Below are 22,687 nucleotides of genomic sequence, written 5' to 3' on the forward strand. Positions count from 1 at the left end.
TCTTACAGACATGATGGAGGCGAAAACAGCGCAACACTTGATATTTTGTTGTCACCTCCGAAATAACACTATATAATTTGCAGATATGAGGACAAAATTCAGTTATTAGTAAAATCATAGAATCATAAAATAGCCTGGGTGTTTAAAAGGACCATAATGATCATCTAGTTTCAGTTCCCCTGCTGTGTGCAGGGTTGACAAAATGAGCCCACCTTCTGAATTTCTTCTAACTCAGTGCAGAGTATGATGAATCACATGGAACAGCTAAAGGCTTAACATCTTTCTTTGCCTCCAATGTTCTCATAACTAACATGGTAAATACAGTATATCATGTAGACTAAATTCTGATACAAGTGAATTGGTAAATCACATTGGAAAATACAATCTGAAAATAAACTCAGATTCTCAGCATAACAGGCATGTTCTAGTGAATCCCCTTCTCAGCTCAGGCATAATTAAATGACTGCTGTACACAAAGGGACATACGAGGATCTTCAAAGTACTGCTCCCAGTTCTAGTTTCAAGAGGAGCACAGGCAGAAAGACAGACAGTAAATTTGCACAGAAGTGAATTTAAAATCCATCTCAGCCTTTGTAAGAGGCTCTTTTCACATTCAAGACCTTGGAATTATAAAACTGAGCAAGGTGAGTTTTCTGCTTTCATAGTTCCCATTAGGAGAATGTGTTTGAATCTGAATTTCTAGTCATTTTAAGTTTTCCTCCAGTTTTTAGGTTTCCAGTTATTTTTGACCACATACTTACTTTTAGATTTACATTACAACTGGGACTAAACAGTGCTCCCCCCTATGTTTCACAGTTGATATCTACATAGAGAACTAGAAGTTCTTCTCTCAGCATACTAGGTACACACTAAGACATCTCAGGGAAAGTTAAAAATAGCTGAATCGTCTTTCCACCACAAAAGAAAACAAACAACAACAAACAAACCAACAACAACAACAAAAAATCAACAACAAAATACAGATATGATATTTCACAGGATATAGGCTTTTACCTATCTAGTCCAAAATACCTTGTGTGCATAAAATGTGTAGGATACTTTATTTTCAAGAATGGGGGTGGAAATTTTGGCACATTGACAGTGAAGCTGAGAAGAACCCTCTTGACTGATGCTGCATGAATCTTGTACATTTCCACTGTGTTTAAATGCTTTGTGAGTATATCTAAAGGAGTAAGCTGCCTCAGTGCATAACCTTGCATTTTTCATTCCTGAAACTTCTCCGCATGGCATGCATTAAAATATCTGATAATTTGAGTTTAAGAGCTGAGGTTGGCATGTTGGGGAAACTCTACCAGAAAGGCTTTTTCTCTCAGCCCTTTCAGCCCAGCCTAGTGCCACGTCTACTATGGATATGTATTAGATGCCTTTAGTAGTCTCTTGTGGCACTGCATCATACGGTTACATCAAACCCAGGCAGATTCACTCTGCTCCATTTCCCATGCACTGAGGGAGCCAACATCTTGCCCATGAGGTAGAGCTGACAAACACACTGGTTGTAATCCAAAGAAGAGAGACTCTGAACTTTTAAGTCTTTAGTCTGATTTAGTAAAAACATGCAGTGTGAATGATGTCCATCTTGTGTAATTAAGTTGTGAGGGGCAAGTTTGTATCTTGTCACCTGCTCATCATGTGATGAAAGCTGACATTTGACAATTTGTCAGAAGGATACGCTTCTGTTAATTAATAACTAAGAGGCTATTTGAAACTAGGAGTGCCCCTTTCTTTTACATAGTGGGAAAATGAGTAAATAAATTAATAAATAAATTTTAAAAGAAGTACAAGAACAAAAAAATAAATAATTTAAAAAAAAAAAAAAGGATATTGGAAAACAAAAGGAAAATAAAATTTTATCACACTGGATAAGGACTTAAAATTCACTTTCATGTTTGAAATTTCACTTTCCTTTGAAAAGGAACAGTGATTTCTTTTAAAACTGCAAGAACAATTATCTGTATGTTTTTGAAAACATTTCATAAGATATTTAAGTACCTGAAAAAAAGTTTATTTGTCTATCTGATTTGTGTGAATCAGAAGGCTGATTCATGGTGGTACTATCTAGAGAATATCACTCAAAAGCACAGATAATTTTGATTGACTCATAATTGCACTTCTTAGAGCATAAAATGTACAATTGTAAAATTGCCTATCCATTTTCCTACCATTTATTCAAAAAAGGTCTGTATTTATTTGAATAACATTTCATGTTTGTTTCTTGCTCCCCCTAGATTAGTATCTTAACTGCAGGGCCCCTTCCAGTACCCCCTACATCATGCTGAGCTGGGTTGAATTGCTGTGAGAGCCCCAGCAGAGTGCAATTGAACAAGCTGATGCCACCATTACCAGAGCTTCAGCTCTTGGTGAAGGAAGTCCTTGAAGTTCTCTTGCACAGAACTTGCTAAACAGAATCATGGGGTATGACCTTTGAGAGCTAACTTGGTGGCACAGCCCTCAATAAGCACATTTTCCTCTTCTCCACAAAAGAGGAGACTACCTTATAGTCAAAACTCTTCTGGGCCAATGTCAATAATATAGAACCTGTTATCTTAAAAGTGTGGCTGCTTTCTTCAGCTTTGTATCAAAGATCAGATCTTCAAGGTCCAAGAACTACTTTACTTTGAATAAAATGCAGTGGGAAAAAAATAGTTGATAGATAAAATATTTTTGATCTTTATAGAAAACATCTGATAATACAAGTCCTAAATAGGTACAATAAGTTGAAGCTCACACTGACAATTTTTTAATTACAGCACTCCTGCATGATGCTCCTGGCTTCCCAGAAAGGACTACATGGAGAAATACAGCAATAATACCTAGACAGTTTGAAGGAAGATAAAGGACAGATTCCATTATTTTCTATGGCTATCTTCTATATCATAACCTTTTCCTCCTTTTGGTCAATGCACTCGCACTGAATCAAATAAAGCTAAATTTCTTTTTAATACTTTGGCAAAGTGCACAATCTGTACAGTGGTAGCAGAGCTACTATCCAAAGCTGATCCTACAAATCAGTTATTTTTTTTTTTTTTTTAACACTCATCCTTAATCCTATATGCTAAATGACCAACTGTGTGGCAATTCTATCATGTATGAATTTTTCCAAAATAACTGATGAGAAGTCTTTTATTTCATCTGTATCAAGTATAAGTGGTATTAGAATTAAAAAGTATTTCTCTGCCACTGGCATTCAATGAATATTAATGATGTTTTCACACTATATTGCAGTGATCTGACAATTCTAGCTAGGATACAGTGTTTAAAAGGAGATTCTGCTCTCTTTCTATCACTCATAAAAAAAATTAATAATTGTAAATCAGCTAATCCAAAAAAATTGGTACTCAAATTAGATCATATTTTATCTTCATATTTTAAGCTGAAAAAAGAGCCTCTTAATTTGCAGCAGAAGTCATCTTCACTAATAATACAAACCTTTCAATTAAATATTTGTAAAGCTATTTATACACAGTACTAATGCTGACTAATCAAAGTGTACATTATTAATGGACAAGAAAGAAATCATTGGAATAATGGAAATTTTATTAGCATATAAATTATCTTGTTTTGAAAAACTTAGAATAACTTATGAGAAGTACACCTCATAACAGATTGTTTTTCTGGAGTCATTAAAGCAAGTCAGCTTCCTTGGAAGCCCACTTTACTGTGTCGCCTGCTCAAATCAAAAAATATCCCTGGACATGAACTAATAAGAAATTATTTGGAAGATTCAGTACACATCCAGGTTGCAGGTGGTACTGTTGGGCTATACTACTCTCCAACTAGAGAGAGGAATTTAGGAAGCTTCTGGGGATCATCAAGTCCAAACCCCCGGTAAAGCAAGTTCCCTAGATGTTCACATAGGTAGTAGTGTAATTACTGATTAAGTTGCAACTAGTTGCAAACTTTTTCATGTATAACTCCCAAGAAATTATGAAAATCCCATTTAAAGGGTATGTGAGGGGAAAACATTTGTGTCTCCTGCAATTCTAATCTGTATTTGATCAACAGTAGCATGTGAAATATCTGAAGTCTTCTACTGATATCACTGAAGTCTAATTGATATAAATTTCTGTTTCAAGATAGGTTTCACTTTGCCTTTCCTGTCAAAATGAATCCAAATGATGACTATTTGTACTTTGAATATTCACTGTCTTACAGCCTTATTAGCAATAAATTAAGTAAGAGTTTTTCTGAACCTCTTTAAAACGCATTCTAGAGGAAGTCATTTCACTGAGATTTGAATCACGAAAGTATTCTTGTAGAAAATAATGTGCTAAATATTCTAGATCACACCTAAGAAAGAGAAGAAAGTTTCTTATTATCTGCTTTCAGTGAGAAGGATGAGCGTTTTAAAATGTATGTGGACCACCATAGGCCACTGTAAACTGTCCAAGTGGAATGCTTTTTACATGTAATCACATATTTCTGTGAAAATTACAGCGGAAACCAGCTACTGTCCTTATTCAACAGCAAATGAAGATGATGGTAAACATAAAATATTCCCATTGTTAAAATGTGTAAGTTATGAAAGTGTGTATAAACCTAGTATGTTGTACATCACAGATCTACCTCATATTACATACAGGTGAAGAACAGGGGCAACAGTGGACAAAGTATTTTTCATTTTCATTGTTCCTATTCAATGAAATCATAGTAAATTCTAGGCAATCTAGTAGTCCAGAAAGAAAAATTATCTATCTGCTAGTATGCTGTTTTTGTAATGCAGAGTTTTCACTAAAATCTTCCTTTTATCAGAGTCAGTTTCCTAAATAAATAAATAAATAAAGCTCCAATTATTGCTTAAGATGAAACATCTTTATCCAAGGAAAACCAAATTGGTTTCAACTGCACAACCTTCTATTGGAGCTTTATTTATTTTTGTGCACAAAATGCTAAAATCCTCTTGCCAATAGATACATTAATACTATGCTTTTTGTTTCTGTGTGTACTAAAACAAATCAAGATTGTCTGATCAGTCAGTTAGACTTGGTGTATCTCAGAACGGTTCGATTCAGGGATATGTGCTCTCAGTGCACAACTTTAGTACATCTCATGATAAACTGAGCATATAGTTGTTGTAAACCCTTCATGCTTTCTTTTCTACTATTTGTCTCTTTTACCCGATGATGTAATAAATAAATAAATAAATAAATAAAATCAAACAAAAAATATGTAGCTCAACAATTGAAATAAACAGCAAATTTACTGTAAAGAGAACACATCTATATGAATTACCATATTGGGTCTCTACTGCTTTCCCCATCTCACTCACAATGAATGAAAACATTTAGCAAGCACCAGAAACAGTAAGAATTTCAGGTTTTTCCAAATCTGGCTGCTCATTCTAATGTGCCACAAATGCAAGAAAGACACACTGCATTAAATTTTAAACTCTGTTGGCTATTGGCTGCACTTCTAACAGAGTCCACAGGACTGGGTGCTGATGTTGACCCCAAAAATCAAGCCATCCCACCATTCAACAGGTAAATTAACACAGCCTCTCATAGTACATCCCTTCACACAGATCCAGAAATGGGATTTAAGTCAGAAGCAAGCCTGCACAGGGCTCAGTACCACGACAGGGAGCTAGGAGATATGGTTTAGGGGTTTTTCTGTAGGTATGGTAAAGGGAGGATGGTTGGATTAGATGATCTTATAGGTCCTTTCCAACCTTGTGATTCTATGATTCATATAGGACAGCCTAGGGCTACAGCTACTGGGTTATTTTATTCGCACACTGAGCAACACCTCCTCAAGAAAGCAATTATTGCAGGCTCCCCGTTCCCACCAGCAACCAGCTTACTGTCTAGCACAGAGGGTTTGCTGATATCACAAGACTGAAAAAGAACCAGTGAGACAAAATGGAGAAAGAAAGAACAGGCCTGAAAGAGAAACATAGCATACTCTTTTTTTTTTTTTTTTTTTTTTTTTTTTTTTTCTTTAAAGATAAATGACCTTTTCCTTTCATATTCCGGATCACTAACCTGAAGAGAATTTTGACCTCTTATATTCAAGCAAACAATGCCATTTGGTCTCTAAGCAGGTTTTTCTTATTTTATTTTCAGGTATTTTAGTAGGCCATGTGGGGACATATGCCTTTTGAAAAAAAATGATGGTTTGAAAATTAAATCATCTTTAAAATGAGAAATCTGGTCAGACTGTATTTCAATTTTTTTAAGTAGGGAGATTATATAAACAGTATTTGCCAACAACTTCCACAAAGGAGCATTCAATACACAGATTTCCTACAGAAACTGTAGGAACAAGCTTCTCTGTTTCAACTGCTGCATTTTTCAGTTCAGAAGGTTTTCCACTTTACTCAGACAGTGAGTACAAACGCATAGTAATTACTGCATGTTTTAGAAGTACTGTATAGCAAATATCAGAATTGCTCAAATGCCTTGTTAATGTTAAAGATGTATTGAATGATCTTCATCAGAACAGGTATCAAGGACTTTGTAATCTTCTTTACCAAGAGACCACATAGAATCACGCAAGAGATGATGCCTGCTCTTGCTGTCAGTATTAGTTCTATTCTTCTAAAGCTATTTATAAAATTAAACAAACAAAAACTCCAGCCTTCAGGTTTACAGTGATATAGGGTAGAGTTAAACAAACTAGCGTGCAGTCTAGAGGAACAAAAAGGAAAAAATGCTAAAGTGGGGAAATGAAAGTGCCTGTGTCTGTCAGAAGCTGTCTTTGGGATGCCTTGTATAGAGAAAACTTCTCTCACTCACAAACACTGCCATTCCAGAAAGATGTGAATAAATGAATTTCAGGAAGCCACAGTATAAAAGCAGCTATTGCCAACATCATGCACATCAAGCACTACTTCCTCTCTCAGAGCACACATTTAAATCAAGGTTCTGCTCATTGCCTCCTTTTAACATATGCATTGGTTAAAAGAATTTAAATCTAATTAAAGACATAGGGATTAATTTCCTGTCAAGGATTAAGATCTTTCCATCTACACAGAATGCTGAATAAGAAATAAAAGGAGATACTGCCACAAATATTTGAAGGAAGCAATAAAGAAAAATGCCTTTTCTTTAAGCTGCTGCAATGATAGCTAACGGAGAACTATAGGAGAAGAAGATTAAATCTACAGCACAATGAAGGCTAGGAAATAAAAACATGTCTCTAATAAAGACTTCAAAGTTTGGTCATGACCACTACGATTCTTTTGCAAGTATAGAAGAAAAAGACATTGCCAGTGTGGAGTAGAATACAGATGGTGGTAAAGAACAAAACATACACACAGGTCTTCAAAGTAGTGCAGCACAGTGTCTGCAAAGCAAACCATGCACATTTGAATAAGTGTTTAAATAAAACAGATATCATACGTTCCGAATGTTAACTGTGACTTGTTTTGGCTGTGAAATAAATATCAAACCTTAAAAGGACCTGAAATTAGTGTTGTATTTTCCTAAAAGGTTGTAGTTACTGCATGGAACTTTTCTCATTGCTAGAACTGACAGACAGTTGAAACAAGAAAAATAGAACTGTGTGACTGTAACAGATTAAATACTTCACTAAGTTGAGAAAATTCTTTTGTTTGAATTTTAGTACTTTAGGAAAAGTACTTTGGTAGAAAAAGATCACCATCCCTCTTTTTTCTTTACCTCCTAAGTTCCCATTAAAGCATGAGGGAATTGCTGTGTTTCTGGTTTTTTTGCTTGTTCCCCTTTCCATATGTAATTCACTGCTGAATGGATTACAGTAGTGACTCACAGGGCACTGGACCAAGTTCATTCCTGGCTACTACTTCCTATGTAATGCCAGGCAACACTGAACATTCTGGAAAGTAGTGTGAGATGTACTCATATGAAGGATGAAAGAGAAATTAATCCTGTAGCATTGTACTGTCACTGCACCAAATATGACTACACCTTTATTGTCTGTTTCCATGATTTGTGTATCTTAAAAAGCATTTGGAGAACAATAAAGCCAACCAAACACTACAGCTCTTATTGTAATTCTGTTATTTCCACTTGATACTACTTTTATAACTGCTAAGATCAAAAAATACATGCCATTTGCAAAAGCATAACATGCTGTATCTCTGCTAACATTGTCATTTGGGTTGTAGCATTGCATCGCGTGTCATTCAGAGAAGTGAATAGCATGTCATAAACTAGATTTTCATCTGTGACAAGCCCCCCAGGCTGTGGCATGCCTTTATTGAAAAGCCCAAGTCTGACGTGCCTTTAATTTCACTGAGCTGCACATTAAAAATTGTATAATACTCACATTTTATATAGCAAGTTTATTCTTCTCAGTGTTAGCCTTTGTGGCATTGCAAAACAGCTCTACAAAGAGAGGTTCCAAGCATTAACTCTCTGTGGGAAGTGTTTCTTTTACTTGGACTCAGACTATATTGCAAAACAAAGGACTTACTCTTTTAAGACTTGATTCAATACAGCCATTTACCAGCCCATTTGTAATACACATGCTTAATATTCAGCATGTTCTTAAGCACTTCGCTTAATCACAGCCTAAGAGAAAGAGCAGTATAAACAGTCTGAAAGCCTTGGGGAAAATACGTTATATAATTCAACTACTCTACCCTCAATATTTTAAAGAATCTCTATTAAGAAGTAGAGAAAGAATATTCTACAGTTTTTAACCAGCTTTTTACATGCCTCATCTTCTCTCAATTTACAATGGAGAAAAAAATAAAAAGCTGTTTTACATTTGTAAATAGGCAATAGGAAGGGTCACTCAGCAGGTAAATGTTTGACCAACATACTAATTTGTCAAAATGGTTAGTCAAAATACCCTAAATGTATGAGGCAGATAATCTGATTACCAGAGTATCCTATGTCCCTTCCTGTGAAAACTCCGCAGATTTATTTCAATTAGAAATACAGTACAATATATAAATATATATTTAGATGCACACATTCTAGGTACTTATCTGCATCTTTACTTGCCTGAACATTTTTAACACCTGACATTTACTCACTGATGCATTACACAAATATTTCAACCTAATATGACCAGACCTTAAATGCCCCAAGTGCCCAAATATTAAAAAACAAGCAAACAATAATAATCAAAAAAGAAATAATTGAAGAGGTAGTTAGGTTTTCCTTCCCTTCTTCCTTCCATGTATATTCTACTTTCAGTTTCTAGAGCAACCAAAATTTATGAGCCTATTTACTCAGATGCCACTTCTTGGGTTTTAGAGAAAAGTGTTCTTACTATTCATGGTCTACAACACTTACTTTTTCACATGTTTTCTGACCCACATCTACAGGGATTTCTATTTACTCTCATAAACTTTTACCTGTAGCCAAGAAGCAGCTCAGATTCACATTAGAAGTGCTCTGGACCAGGTGGCATCCCTTCCTTCACAGATATGAATCACCTCAAAGTGAATAAATGGTTGCTGCTCTGACCCTTGGGACTTAACAGCTGAGTTTTGGGAATACATTGAAGCAGAGGAAAAGCTTAATTTGGTCTTCTCCAATGCCAGAAAATACCTGCCATGAGATGACGGTGGAGAGGAGGTGGTAACAAAGAAGTCTTAAAAGTTAATATGAAAAATACTAGAAAATGGTTTTTAAACCTACTGTATAGCTGTCTAGAATAAATGCCATTACAACACTTTAACTTTCCTGCGTTTCACTAAAATAATTGCAGGCTCCAAGAATTCTATTTGCAACTAGAGCACCTCTCCAAGGAAGAAAACTAGTTCATCACAGAAATCATGACTGCCAGAAAAGAGGAGCAGTGATGTATGAAAGTATAACCCACTGAACATCAGACCTGACAACCTCAGAGCATCTCCAGGCTAAGTCAGCTAATAACACCATTTTTAATATTTCAGCTAAATTCATAATACTCAGCAAAATTCTATATTCAAGTTCAGGAATATTTTTGCCTTAAGCTGTCATAAAGTTTAACAGCAGAGTGTATGTTAGCTGGTGAAGCCAAAATCTCAGAAGTACTGAAGTATGAACAGAGAATTAAAATAAAGTATTAAATCTTTATTTTATTTTTAACTTTTTGCAAAAAGTGAACAAGTACATTGCAAAATATTTCTTAAGGGAAAATTTATCTCCTTGATGGACAGAAAAATTCCCATCACGCTAAGTTCCAATTTTTATAAGGTTAATGTGGGTCACTTTCACTGATGACAAAAAGAGAGTACATTTGATAAGCTCTTTTTAATTGTCCATTGATGGGGTAACCTAGATGAAAACAGAACATATATTAAATGAATGTAATGCAACTATTAAGCAGTGGATTAATAGTTACTATAATACTTACTACTATTTAATAGCTACTATAATACTTACTATAAAGCCAAACAGATGTTGTGATTTTAGAGTAGTATGATAACAACTCAACAAATAGCAAAAAACTTATTCTGAAGATTTGCATGAAATGGTTTATGAATAGTCTTGCTACTGCTTCAACCTCTGTAATACAATCTGTACTCACTCTGAGCTTCCTCTTTTTATCTCCTTCCCATATTACTATTTTGTATTTCCAAGTATCTGATGCCCAGTTAAGAATCATACTTTTGTGCCAAAAGAATATGTATAACCAGCACAGTGGATCACTAAAATATTCAGCATTTTTATAATTTACAAAATCTGCACTAGAAGGCATCAGTAGATGTTACACTGTAAATTGCTGTACTCCACCACATTATTTCAATTGCTCATAGTTATTTGATATCTGAGTCATGTAATTCCACACAGTACTCTATCTAGCGCCATTCTCCAAATGTGCTTGAAAATACTCATGTCTAATCATTCATTGCTAACTTACAGCACTACAACTGATCAGCGCTCTTAGAATGTATTCATTAATTCTAGAAAGCATTTCAGAAACATTTCTTTTTTAAATTTTCAGAGTGTGAAAAGGATTTTAGAATAACGTTTTGAGTTACATCCAAAAGTTAGCTATTAAAGCGGTTTGCTAGGTAAGGACCTCCTCCTGTTCTCAATAAAGGTAGAAGAGACTTGCCACTGACTGCAACAGGAATGGGATAAAACCAGTAAAACCAGTAAAATCTTACTATATTTTGCCTTTACAGAGAAATAATGATAAAATATAATGTCTAATAAAAGAAGTTACAGTAATAATACTAAAGCACCATTTTGCATCTTTATAGCATTTATGGTCCCAAAAGAGTCCCGGTGTAAAGTTAGTAAATAATATCTTCCTTATCAGTGTGAAATCTCAGAGAGAGTTGTAGTTATACAGAATGGAATTACTGGAGCTGGAATAATCCCAAGGCAGCAGGACCAACATCTGTTCCAGTGGAAAATAAAACAAGATCTGCAAATTCCTCAAGCACTCAGGAATTCAGTTTTTTACCACATCAAAAATATGTTCTTTCTACAATCATAGTGTTTTTTAACTCTAGATTCATAGCTGAAAAGTATTCATATCTCAAATTCTGAGCTAACTCAGGCACTTCTGCAGTGCTCATTTCTAGGAGAGGAACAAGGAGGCAGGTTGAGGAAGGAATTTGCAGTCAGAGGCTGATGCAGGATAATTAATCTTGCTTCTCCAACCACTGAGCATGCTGAGAGCACAAGCTGCAACTGAAGGCTGTGGTATGTCTGGTAAATTTTATCCCTAAGCCACCAGGCAGCTGGGGGTTTGGGCATACCCATGGAAGATATCTTTGGTTATAATTTCAAATAGACCCATAGCAGATAGAAGCAGCAACATCTGTAAATTCAACATACAGTTCAATTTCTTCTTTTAGTGACACAGGAATCATTATACCACTGGAAATCACAGTTACTATGGAAGGTACTTAATTCATAGATTTTTGCCCACACTTGATTGCACCATCTGCAAAAATCTCACCTGGAGACAATTCGACTGTGCCCATACCAGACTCTATTTGATTCATAGACCATTTGTTAGCTAACCATAAAAAAGCTTATTTGGCTCTTCAGGACCATCATGCTCCATCTAGTGAACACTTACATGGCCCATCTAGTAAACAAATGGCCCATACAGATGTGCCTATATCAGACATATTTCTATGGAATGAATATAATCTGTTAGCACTCTACTCTTCAACAAGGACAGTAACATCAGCTTCAAGAAAATCACTGCCAGGTGAGATGGTGTTCTTTAAACTCTATGCACTATTAAATAAATCAGGAGAAGGTACACTGCAGAATCGAAATTCAGAACTGTTAGGTGATGTAGATTATATAAAAGCCTTCTAGGAAATCTCTTCCTTTCCCATTGTATTTTCTTAAATACACTTCGTTGTACAGTCTTCAATTCCAGACTTAGTGATGTTAAAAAATAAAAAAAAAAAAAAAAAAAAAAAAAGGAAAGGTAAGGATCATAGCTATGGATTTGATCCATCTCTCAGGACCACCCCATCCAGATTCCACCCTCTGCTGACTCTTCACCACCTCCACTTGGTGAAGACAGATTCTTCCCCTTTACTCTAGTACAGCTACCTGGCTTTGCTTCTCCCTGCTGCCTAGGCTTACAGCCACCTTTACACAGCTTGTAATATCCACTTAGTATACTCCACCTCATGATGAATAGTTCTTCATAGTTCTTCTGAATGGGTAGCAAGAAGTTTTCCGCTTTTTCATGACATTCAGTACTACCTTTGCAGGTGATAATACTGGAAAGAGGCTTGAAATATTTTTTTTACCTGTGCTATGTAATCATAAAATGCATAAAATTATTTGCCATAATTTGAGCTTGCTGTAATTTAAGTTTCATTTTCAACAGTGTTATGATTTGAAACAGCACAGGTAAGTTGATTTTAACTGTGAGACACACGTTTAACTCATTTACATGAATGGTCAAATCCACAAAAAATGCTAACTCTGTGAGCCATTTTTCATCTTCAAGTTCAGGCATAAACTTTCCTCTTGAGTCCATTAACGACTGGATTTGATTTTGCAAATCATAAAGTCTTTTTACCCTGACTTAGACACTTCAGAAAAGTAAATGACGCCCCCCTAATCAGCATCCATACTTCTAAGGAATTCCTGGAATTGGCGGTGATTCAAGCCCTTGGACTTTATGAAATTAACAGCTTTGATGGTGATTTGCACAACGTTATCCATTTTTAATGCTTTTGCACATAATTTATTTTTTATGTCGAGATGCAGCAATACTTCCATCAAATGGCAGTTGCTGGCAGAAGTTGCATCATCTTCTATTAATTATATAAATCCCTCTTTTTTATCAGCTGTCACCGGGGCATTATCAGTAACTATAAAAGATATGTTGACATGGGTTAAAGAAAATTACTTTAATGTAATTTTTACTACTTCAAACAGATCAAGAGATTTAGGTTTTTTTTGTTTGTTTGGTTGGTTGGTTTTTGTTTTTTTTTTTCTTTTTTTTAATGGCACCAAAGACTCTATTTCTTCAGTAACATTATATTCATTATCAATACCTCTAATAAAGATGGTAAGTTTAGCCACATCTGTAGCATCACTACTTTCATCTATCACCAAAGCAAGAAATTTGAAATTAGCAGCTTTACTCTCCAGAATTCTTTTGATAGATTTTTCTATTTCTTCAGTTTAGGACCGAGGAAACTGGAAGATGTTTTCCAGAGCTTAGAAAAGGTTTTATTAGCTCTGCTGTAAATTCATGTTATTCATTTATTTTCATCAAACATCCGCCTAGTAGAATGTCAGATGCAGTGATAAGTGTTCTACAACTTCAGACTAAAGTCTTTTTTATTGCCACCTACAATATCTATTAAATCATCAACTGTTGATTAGCTTGAGGGCTAATCTTGAACTGGCACTGTTAATCTCAGCTTTCACTTTGGAAAGTTTGAGTTTCTTTCTCTATGCAGTTTCCTAATGAGCAAACATTATTTATGATCCTATGCTAACTTGTTTAGCAGCTCTCCATTTTGGCAGATCACATTGGCTCTATTAAGAGCAAGTAATCCCCCAAACCACTATAACACTCTCAGTTGCTCATCTGAGTTAGATAATGCAGTGAAAATCAGAAGGGAGTAGGAACGTAAGATTCACCACATTTATCTCCGCCAGGGGAAGTTAAGATTCAAGGTTCATGTAGGAAGTCTTTCATACAATCAGACCTTAAGTTCTTGACGTGTGCATACATATATATGTGTATGTAGCTTCTTGATTGCTTTTTCCTAGCTTATTGAAATTCTCCACAACACCCAATTACAGATAATGACCTCTTTTTAAAGTGTTAAGTATTACACTTCACACTAGGTCCTCTCCTCCCTCCTTTTATGAAAGGAGGGAGGGGACAAGAGGAGAGGAGAGGAGAGGAAAGAAGAGGAGAAAAGAGGATAGGAAAGTAAATTAGACTTCAGGTATAAATAACACTTGAGCTCTGATATGGAACTATTAATGCAAAATTGATTGTAGTGATCGATGCCACTACAGAAATGCTTGTCAAACCCACATATTAAGCATAAGTTCTCTTGGCTAAAGTCCTAATTGATTCAGTCTGATTCTCTGCCACAGAACCAGGTATTTCTCAATTTGACAAGTCTAAGGAATGTTGCTTTTCCTGGTGAAATAAATTTTCTAGGCCATGAAACAAATACTTCCTTGCTGATGCTATTCTGATGCTAATACCACCAATATTTCTGAGACACTTTCGACAGCACAGAGGCTGCTGAAGCCTGGAAAGTGGATGCAGACTGTGAAAATCAGTCTTCAGAAATAATCAGCATCAACAAACAAAATGAACTTTTTATCAATAAGCATTTCCAGTTCTGAAACATGAGTGGATCTGTTTGAATGCAGAATGCCAGGGACAGGCATGAAAGCTATTTCATGGCAATGCTTTCAATTGTTCAGCAGCTACTGTGATGGAATTTTATCATACTGTACTACAGCCTCTGGCTGACATAAGAGGAAATACAACACTGTATTTCATTTTCTTTCTCATCCACTGTAATTATTTTTAAGCTACACACAAATAATAGACACCAATAAGGATGAGAAATACATTATCTATTCTAGATCACAGACAACAGCAATAAATTCAAGCAACAGAGTACTCTACAGGAACAGGGCAAAAATGTCAAAGGAGAAAGAGACCATAAAATAATAAGAATGCTTTTAAAAGTATTTTTTAGAATAGTGCTGTATTATTCATTAACAATTATAAACAATTATTAACAATTATCTCCTGCACACACTGTATTTTTACCACCACCTGGCAACACCTAATAACAAGATATTGAGAGCAAATGCGATATTCAATATATCTTTCCAAGCGTAGTCAACATTCCTTTTCGTAACAGATAGTATTTTTGCAGTTCTAAGTTTACTATGTAATCTTCCATAGTCTCTACAAAGGTAAAAAAAAAAAGGGGGGAGGGGGGGGAGGGGAGGGTGCAGGGGTAAACGACTTATTTCCCACAGTCTTATAGATGGGTTTAATTCAATAAGCATTAAATATGACTCTGTTTCCTGAAAAGTCTCCTGAAAGGCAGCTCTAATTCTTTAGTAATAATCAAGCTTCCATGTTGTAATATGCTAGTATTACATTAAATAAATGTAGTTTTTCTCTCCTTCACCCTTTAGGAAAACAATCTTGCTTTAGGATAATTATTCCAGCCTTGTGGAAAATGCTCTTTATTTTTCACACATACTTGATGGGTATCTTATTGGTAATATCCTATTTACTGCTGTATGATAGAAAGATAGAAAAACAGATAGATAAAAAGATAGATAGATAGATCTCACAGATAAATTTTGTTTCTCGTCACTTCATCACTCAGCACTAACAAAGCAGTAACATTTCAACAGAGACCCGTACAGATACTCCACCTCTAAAATACCTCCAGTGGATCTATCAGTTATACAAAGGGATATCTCATACATCTAAAGTGGCTTAAAATATATTGCAAGCACTTCTTATCTTTCATTTTCTGACACTTTGGTTATCAGAAAGACAAAGTTATTTGACAAAAAGTTGGAGACATATTTAGCCAGGAAACGGGTATACGATGGTTTATAAATCATGCAGGTGACAAGGCTGCATCCCATTTATGAAACTGGTTTTATCTTGATTAAGAAAACTGAGGAAGAAATGTCCAAAATCCTTTAAAAGATCTTTGTTATAGTAACTTTCCTATTAATAGGTGAATGTTTTGGTAGGCACGAAATTAGGAAAAATTTAAACTTAGTTCCAGATCAAAAGAACTCCTATCTAGTACACTGGTAGTTGCAGTCAGAACATTCTAACCATAAACTTATTCAGCCTCAATGGATCCAGTAGCAGAATTAGAACATTCAGTTTAATAATATTGTAGGAACAACCCCTGCAGCTCTTTTGTCTATTTGTATGACATTTCTCATCACCAAAAGTCTTTTGTATTTGCACAGCAGTCTAACTTACCTTTATTAAAAAAAAAAAAAAAAAAAAAAAAAAAGAGTAGCAGAGAGCTACATTATTGTCTCCTGATAAAACACCAGATGGTACTTGTTTCCTTCCTCTGTATTCCAAATACACACATTTGAGTTTGATAACCTCAGTGAGAATATAATAAGGAACCATTTGTCTAAGGAAAAAAAAAAAAAAAAAAAAAAAAAAAAAGTCTGGAGAAAGAGCAAAACCTTTAGCAGTGTTTAAGGAATAGCTATAATGTCCCTTTCTACTCTACCCTTGTGAGGCCCTATCTGGAGTACTGAGGACATGTCTGGGGCCACCAGTAGAGGAAAGATGTGAAGCTGTTGGATTGGGTCCAGAGGAGGACCACTAAGATGATCAGAGGGCTGGAGCATCTCCTCTACAAAGACAGGCTGAGGAAGCTGGGCATGTTCAGCCTGGGGAAGAGAAGGCTGTAGGGTGACCTCATTGCAGCCTTCTGGTATTAAAAAAGGGATTATAAACAGGAGGAGAATCAACTTTTGACAAGGGTAGATAGTGTTAGGACAAGGGGAGTGGTTTTGAGCTCAAGGAGGGAAGGTTTAGATTAGACATCAGGGAGAAGATCTTTACTATGAGAGTGGTGAGGTGCTGGAACAAGCTGCCCAGAGAGGCTGTGGATGCCCCATCCCTGGAGGTGTGCGAGGTCAAGTTGGATGGGTCCATGGGCAGCCCGGTCTAGTATTAAATGTGGAGGTTGGTGGCCCTGCTTGTGGTTGTATGGTTAAAACTTGATCACTGAGGTCCCTTCCAAGCCAAGCCAATCACGATTCTATGATTCTGTGATTCTACGATTCCATGAATTTCCTTTCTAACCAAAATTTCTGACAGTAAAAACAGAACAAGCAGCATCAGTGTACTGAAATTTTAATGTGTAAGAAGAGGATTACTCTTGTATAGTCTCTGGGCAATAGCATAAGCAATGAATAAGCCATTTTCTAAATCCTGTTTCCAAGAAAAAGAAAAAAAAATAAGTCAGAAAAACAGAAAACTGGAAAAAAAAAAATCTAAAATCACGAAGTGGAACACACTGCACTCCCAGCAAGTCCTTTCAAAATTATTAACAAAGCAAAACAAAAATAAACAACAAGCCTCCACTACCACCAAATCCCACACAAATACTGGGTAAAGGGAATTATGATTTATGATGTTACAGTGTTTCTGATATCATGTGCAAAGAGAGCACGTGAAGGATGACAGTGACCATGACAGTGACTCTTCTTAATAGATTCTGCACTTTCAGATTCTTGTCTACACCTCCTTTACTTTCCCCTCTTAATCATTAATACATATTTTACTGCATCCTGGGATAAAATTTTTGAATATTGATCAGACTTAGTCTCTCCTCTTATTTCTCTTTCAGAAACTCATTTTATATTTGGCGTAGATTATACTCAGTAATAAATGAACAGGCTTTTCCCATTTAAAATAAATTGTTAAAAACAAATTGTAGAACTTTTATATTCAAATATTTTTCTGGAAAAATAAAATGTGATTTGCCACTCCCAGACCTAGGACTGCATTCCCATTACTGTTTTAAAGTAGGTCATAAATGGAAGTAATGTTTTAGACTGAAGAATTTAAAGTTTAGAAATATTTCTATTAAATTTCATTCTGTGCCTTTGACTTCCTGAGCACTGTAATTCAGAACTGTCATGTCTGCTTTGAAATTCTTCTTCTTTCACTTTCTAGAAGACTTTATGTATTGTTTGTTCCAATTACATCCTAAGAAAGTCTATCTGCTATAGATTCTCTTGTTTTCTTATCCTTTTGATTGGAACATTTTTTAGAACATACTGGAGGAACAAGAAGCACAATCCTTTACAGATAAGAAAATAAAAAATGAACTTAACATTCTATATGTGTCTCTAAGTACTTGAAATTATGATACAAGTATAATCTGCATTTTTCAATAAATTAATTAATGACTACATGGCTAACATAAAGCAAACGCCAGATTTGGTCATGTATTGTAACAGTGACTTGGTAGAATACTCTTAAACATTTTAGAAAGTAATTCAGACAAATACTAACCATACTGAACAATCTTGCAGTAATTTCATTAAAAACTGAACACGTTAAGTACATCAACATGGTTGAATATGGTTGGTGAAATTTTGATTCATTCCGTCCCTAAAGGGATGCAGTTTACATTTGAGTTTTTGCTAAAATTAAGATAAAAGAATCTTCTTCATCTTGTAGTGTTTTTTGTTTTGTTTTGTTTTGTTTTTTGGGGTTTTTCCCCCTCAAGAGTGAGGAACAGTGATTTAGCCAGTATAGATCAATTAAGAAGTGATAATGACATCTATCAGTTTTAACAAAATGGGCTTCCTAGACTAAATATCAGGCTAAAAAGAATAAGATGGTAAAAAAAAAGCTATGTAGCCAAAATACAATGTCATCCATCTTGAGAGATCTCATGCTTGAATTAATTCAGGACATATATGTCTGAGTTCCCATAGAGTCTGATTTACAGCTATCACTGATTGATTTATCAACATTGTGGTTTTGTTATAGATGTAAAATATTTTTACTAAAGCCTTCAGCTAAACAAAATGTAAAAAGAAAGCAAAATTTGTATTGTACTTGCAACTAGATTCCAGTACTGTCTTGCCACACAATTGCTCATTAATTACAAATCCTAACTTAGTTTCAGGTGCATTGTGATACAAAGCAGGTTTCCTCAGCAGTTGACAAGGACACCAAAAACTTGAGCCCTGCACTCATTTTTTATATGTACATTTTGACATTTCCTCCTTGAAACAGTCTGTGACATGTATGACAACCTTAGTTCTGCTGCTTCAAAATGTTTTGAGGTTAACTGATTTCCAAGACAATTTAAATTAACTCAGGGACAGAATGTGACAAGCTACAGCACAGTGGCAGAAATGTTGCCAGCTTTCTGCATACTTTTGCCACAGAGATATTCCTACAAGCACTGTTTGCATTCACCACTGAATTACAAGTTTCTTCAAAACTCTGATTTCCTTATCTAGACATATTGCAGGCCAATATGCTGATAAGGACACCAGGAACTTTTCTCATTTGCTATCATTTCTGGTCACTGTGTGGATCATCCTCCCTGAAATGGAGTCTGCTCAGCTCCCCTGATTAAGGAGAATGTCTCTGCACACTCTTGAACATGTTTGCTCCTTTAAATTCTGACATCTCATAGACATCTAAGCAATTTTAGGGCTACATTCCTTAGTGCCTGTTTTACTTTACAAAAAAACAGGAGCAGTGTCAAAGAAAAAAATAGCATGAATTTGCAACAGCGTCACAGAAAATGGAGTTAGATTAGTATTGTATTTGACTATGTGTGTTCAGTCATAATTGCCATGGTTTGTATTTGACTGTGAAAAATTAGAAATTTCGAATAGATGTAAATATCACCTGAAATATATTGGTGGATGTTTTAAGATGTACAGCACTGGAGTTGGAGATATTAGTTAACTATATAGTTAACTATAACTATGTATATTTTATTGAAAATAAAAGATGTGGGAGAGTTGGGGGAAATAGGTGCTTTCAGATTGCATCCCAGGTACATCTTAACTACAAAAACAGTCACTGAAAAGGGCACTGCATCTTACAGCACTCATGGTTCCCTTAAGACCATTCTGAGTTGTTAATTCAGATCACATCAATGCTTAAAAATCTGGTAACTAAGTAATTAAACAGTGTCATCTCTTGGCACCAGAAGACAAGTGAGAAGCAAAGCATCCACATTAATTGCAAAGAAAAATTAGAAAGCTCTGAAAATATCTTTCTTTTTCAGGAGTATTTTAAATGTGGTTCTTACTTGAAGTTCTGGCTTAAAATCATGAGCTCTCTCCTCCCCACAAATTGCTGTTTAGGGCTTACCGTTACTCCAAAGAAGTTTGTTTCATTCATAGCATCCAGAAAAATTTTGCCAAGCTTGTGATTTGTATAATTAAAATCTTCAATTTTTTGGTGCTTGTTGGTGGCATTGAGATACTTCATTGCCCGCTGCAGGGTCTTGGCAATCACCCATATTCCATCATAGGCATAACCATGAAATTTGCTGGATTGTCCATCACCACGCTTAGCATTGTATTCCCTTTCATATTGTTGTGGAGTCTGCAGAGGAGAAAAATTTCACTTTTACTTCAGTACTTAACATTTCACAGATTTGTGACAAGGGGGAATGTTTTTAATCTAAATGAAGGAAGATATATATTCAACATTAAGAGGAAATTCTTTACTCAGAGGGTGGTAAGGCCCTGGCACAGCTGCACAGAGAAGCTGTGGATTCCCGATCCTTTGAGGAGTTCAAGGCCAAGTTGGCAGCTGAGTTAATGGATGGCAGCTTTGCCACCCCCCTGGAACTCAGTGGTCTTGAAGAACTCAGGTCCCTTCCAATCTAAGCCATGCTATGATTCTATGAAACCTTAACCATAAAGTGCATGCTCTCATTTAGTTGAACACGGAAAAGATGACCAAAGCAAGAATTAAGAAAGAAACAGTAATTCCCAAATTGTGTGCTGTCTGTTACAAAATTGATGGTGAGGCCAAGAGGGGGACTTAGGAGACAGAGAGACTGAAAAGTAGTTGTTCTGCTTCTCTGTATGCAGGACAACTTTATTTTGCTTTCATACAGAAGGGTTCAAAACCAAAACTATTAGCATGGGATGCATACTGGTAAGCCATAATACTAGAACATAGAGTATGTATCCCTGAAAATAAGTGCTCTGATTATACTCTATAGAATAATTCAAATCAAATGGCCTATGCTTAAATAACTAGTTGCTTAATGTGCAATTATTTGAGTGGCAATTTGACTATATTTTACAGGTTTACTATGCTCTTTACAATGTGCTCTCTTATGATGAGTTGCCTTTTTGTAAAGTTGCCTTTCCTGCTCCCTCAGCGAAGCATAAAAACAACAGATGTAAAAAGGATGAAAAATAGCAAAATCAGGCATGTTTATTCATTGACGAGCATTTGCAGGCATTTATTCTATGATAAAATATTATGTACTTTATGGAAATACTACATATTTATATGTTTAAAGGAACACCCTCTAGTTTTGAGAGGCACAAATCGCCAGTGATATCACCCATTTGCAGGACTAGGGATAAACATAAATGTTTTCTATTCTGTACACAAAAATATTAATTTGCCATAATGCAACGTGTGATACTGAAGACTAATTCAAGCTTTATTTTATATTTATCTGTAAGGTCCATACAGGGTAAAGATGGCAATACTTAGGCAAGGGAATTTAGAGCTTTTAAGGAGATTCTCCTTGTAGAGAATTTGAATGGATTTCTAAATATTTAAGAATTGTGAATCACTGGAAGAAAGAAAATAACAATGACTGCCAACTCTCTGCAGAAACACCATGTAGTTTTGCCTTCTTCCTCTGTGCTTTACTGTGCCAAGATGCTTGAAGATCATAAGAAATTAGTAGGAGGAAATATACTAACCCTTCCTGATATGGTCTTATTCATTTTTGAACTGAGAGGCTCAAAATCCACTCCAATATAACCTTCCATGGCTGCAAGAAGATTTTTGCTGAGACACTGTGATGCATTAATCCAGGATTCCCACCAAAGGTTTTCATACCACCCTGGAATAATCCACTGATACTTGCTGCCATACATTTCTTCAACATATGCCTATAACGAAAGAAAAATAAAAAAGGTATTTTAATAGACATATTAAATATTTAAAATAATAATAATAATAAATGTTTCTCATTGTGGTTTTTATTTGTTTTTCCCTTTAATAACAAAATAATGTCCTTACTGAAAGACACAAGGGTTTATAGAATGGTTTCTTTCTAAAAATGATGACTCCTTTTTTGAATATTTCTGACTTCAAAATTAAGTTCCTGAGGAAGGAATTAAATAAAATCTGGTTTGTTCTCAATAGGTCATTCACTCAAAAGAAGAACAGAATATTGAATTCCAAGACCAAGATAGAGAAAGAGGAAGACTGGCAGAAGGCACCTTGTTTCCATCAGAAATTTTACATAACACAGCTATTACATGTGTGGTAGGGCCACATTTAAGCTAAGTTTCACCAGCATATAAACTAGGGTATTATCAAACAAACAAACAAACAAAAAAACAAACTGGATCAAGTCTCAGTGTTGCAAATATGAGTGATATGACTGAGATAAAATAGAGACCGCGAGGACATTAAGTAGAACTTTCTTCTGAGGAGCAAGAATCAATGGTAAACTCATAAAGCAAGCAACCATCAATTACTTATTTTATTTTATTTGTTTATTTATTTTCCAATAAGAAATTTCTTC

At 35.3% G+C, this 22,687-nt stretch overlaps 1 protein-coding gene across 1 annotated transcript in view; it reads right to left on the minus strand.

The window, feature by feature from the left end:
* Positions 1-22,687, minus strand: part of GABBR2 (gamma-aminobutyric acid type B receptor subunit 2) — a 448,010-nt gene that overhangs the window by 199,692 nt on the left and 225,631 nt on the right. The window contains exons 6-7 of the mRNA XM_072329174.1: positions 21,855-22,046; positions 20,269-20,505 (exon numbers count right to left, since the gene is read on the minus strand). Coding sequence (XP_072185275.1) covers positions 20,269-20,505; positions 21,855-22,046 — 429 coding nt within the window. The remainder of the gene's footprint in view (positions 1-20,268; positions 20,506-21,854; positions 22,047-22,687) is intronic.

The sequence above is a fragment of the Excalfactoria chinensis genome, chromosome 2, assembly GCF_039878825.1.
Source record: "Excalfactoria chinensis isolate bCotChi1 chromosome 2, bCotChi1.hap2, whole genome shotgun sequence".
NCBI lineage: Eukaryota > Metazoa > Chordata > Aves > Galliformes > Phasianidae > Excalfactoria > Excalfactoria chinensis.